The sequence below is a fragment of the Anomaloglossus baeobatrachus genome, chromosome 4, assembly GCF_048569485.1.
Source record: "Anomaloglossus baeobatrachus isolate aAnoBae1 chromosome 4, aAnoBae1.hap1, whole genome shotgun sequence".
Classification (NCBI taxonomy): domain Eukaryota; kingdom Metazoa; phylum Chordata; class Amphibia; order Anura; family Aromobatidae; genus Anomaloglossus; species Anomaloglossus baeobatrachus.
The window spans coordinates 13,453,621-13,456,163 of record NC_134356.1 but is presented as its reverse complement, the minus strand read 5'-3'; the positions used below and the strand labels follow the sequence as shown (position 1 = coordinate 13,456,163).

Sequence of the window (2,543 nt, the reverse complement as noted above, 5' to 3'; positions counted from 1 at the left end):
ATATGGAGGAATGTGCATGGTGCTTTATAATATATGGATTATGGAGATGACAGTAAAACTCAATTAATAGACAAAGGAAAATATAGCAACAAACCGGACACAGAATTATTGCTCTGGCAAAAACAGAAAATGGAAGAAGTCACAATTCAGCATAAAATACAATAAAAAATATTTAATCTTTATGGCAGAAAAAACTTGGTGATAGTGAGAGAACAGACTTGGTATTTGCTGAAATCGCCAATGTCACTGAACCTGTAGATACAGACGGATAAGCTCAGCCACTCCCTTTCTAGTAAATGTGGATCACGCCCACTGGGTGTTTGTTGTAGAATTTCACTTTCATTTCTTCCCTCTGCTGTCAGCGATGGCGACTGCTGGACTGAGACAAGATCTGGAATGTTCCGTCTGTCTGTCCCTGTATACAGACCCTGTAACCCTGAGATGTGGACACAACTTCTGCCGGGAATGTATTGACCAGGTCCTGAAAACACAGGACGAGTCTGGAGTTTACACCTGCCCTGAATGTAGAGAAGCGTTTCTGGAGCGTCCGGCACTGAAGAGGAACATAGCTCTGTGTAAAGTAGTGCTGACTTGTCCTCCTTCTGTGGATGATTCCTCAATCCTCTGCACTTACTGTATTCACTCTCCTGTACCTGCTGTTAGATCCTGTCTACACTGCGAGGCTTCTCTGTGTGATAATCACCTGAGAGGTCACAGCAAAGGACCAGAGCACGTCCTAACTGATCCCAGCACTTCTCTGGAGGACCGGAAATGTTCTGTCCATAAGAAGATCCTGGAATATTACTGCACTGAGGATGCTGCTTGTATCTGTGTGTCCTGCAGTTTGGCCGGAGAACATCGGGGACATCAAGTGGAGATGCTGGATGAGGCCTCTGAGAAGAAGAAGATGAAACTGAGAAATGTTCTCCTGAAACTGATCACAAAGAAGAAGAAAACTGAGGACAGAGTCCAGAGTCTGGAGGAGCGCAAGAGAAAAGCTCAAGAAAAAGCATCTGGAGAAGTCAAGAGAGTCACTGCCCTGTTTATAGACATCAGGAGATGGGTGGACGACCTGGAGAAGAAGGTCCTGAGTGAGATCTCCAGAGAGAAAGACCAGGTGTCACTGTCACTGTCTGATGTGATCCAGAAGCTGGAAATAGAGAAGGACGAGCTGTCCAGGAAGATGAGGCACATTGAGGAGCTGTGTAACATGAGGGATCCACTGACCGTCTTACAGGATCCCGACACCAGAGACTTGTGTGATCCTGAGGAGGACGGAGATGATGAGGACACAGGGGGACATGATGGAGGTGATGAGGACACAGGAGGACATGATGGAGGTGATGAGGACACAGGGGGACATGATGGATGTGATGAGGACACAGGGGGACATGATGGAGGTGATGAGGACACAGGGGGACATGATGGAGGTTATCGGGGTGCGGAGCTGATCTCACACATATCACACACATTATCTTCTGTGACAAGAGGTATAAATGTCACCTTCTATGTACAGGATCCTGCAGACATATTGCTGGATGTAAACATGGCTGCTAATAATCTCCTTATATCAGACGATCTGAAAACTGCGACCTGGACCCTGAGAGCACAGAATCGTCCAGAAACAGCAGAGAGATTCCAGTCTCCTCAGGTGATGAGCAGGAGGGGATTTACCTCAGGACGACATTACTGGGATGTGGAGATCAGTGGATCTGAGGTGTGGAGGGTGGGGATGTGTTACCCCAGTATAGACAGGAGGGGAGATCAGTCACACATTGGAAATAATAACAAGTCCTGGGGTTTATATGGGGTGTGTAATAATCTATATCACTTGAAACATGACAGTAAAGTGATCCCGTTACCGCACCTGATCTCCAGTGATGGAATCAGGATCTGTCTGGATTATGAGGCCGGGCAGCTGTCCTTTTATGCGCTGTGTGACCCCATCAGACACTTACACACCTTCACTGCCGCCTTCTCCGAGCCCCTTCATGCTGTGTTATTTGTATGGGGAGGTTCTATAAAGATATCAGGAGGAGCTGTGAGGAATCATCATAGAAGAATTCTACCCAGTAACTGGTGACATAACAGGGAGCAGAATGTGATTGGTGGAGCATTCAGCCAGTAGGGTGCAGCAGTTGGAGAGGGGCTCCATCTTTCTTTCCCCCATGTCTGTAGATGAACATTTCGGGGTCGTCCTCTTTCACACAATGTTCGGCCCCGGATGCAGTTTCTGTATAAATTCCTGTTGTACTCACCGTCCTCGGTATTAGTATGGAGTCTCTGGTGCCGCTTCTGATGTCGGCTATTTGCGGTGGCTGTGATGTCACGGCAACAGTACAACAACCAATCAAAGAGCTCAGCATATCTGAAGGGGGCACGGTCTACACGGGCAGCTGTCACGGCCGGGCGGTCGGGCAGACCCAGGAGGTGGATCCACTGGACCGAACTCTCTGAGATGGTGGTAGGGAGTCCGGCAGCTGAAGCACTGATGGGCAGTAGAACAGTCCGTGCAAGTGAAGGCAGCGGAGGAGTCCCAGGGA

At 48.4% G+C, this 2,543-nt stretch overlaps 1 protein-coding gene across 1 annotated transcript; it reads left to right on the top strand.

Annotated features, from left to right (window-relative positions):
• The first annotated feature begins 364 nt into the window (after positions 1-364).
• On the top strand, positions 365-2,083 carry LOC142300967 (E3 ubiquitin/ISG15 ligase TRIM25-like). The gene has a single exon (XM_075341989.1). The coding sequence runs from the start codon at positions 365-367 to the stop codon at positions 2,081-2,083; it is 1,719 nt and encodes a 572-aa protein (XP_075198104.1).
• The last annotated feature ends 460 nt before the right edge of the window (positions 2,084-2,543 follow it).

Coding starts and splice junctions, on each gene's coding strand:
- LOC142300967 (XM_075341989.1), top strand. CDS start 365: ATGGCGACTGCTGGACTGAGACAAGATCTGGAATGTTCCGTCTGTCTG.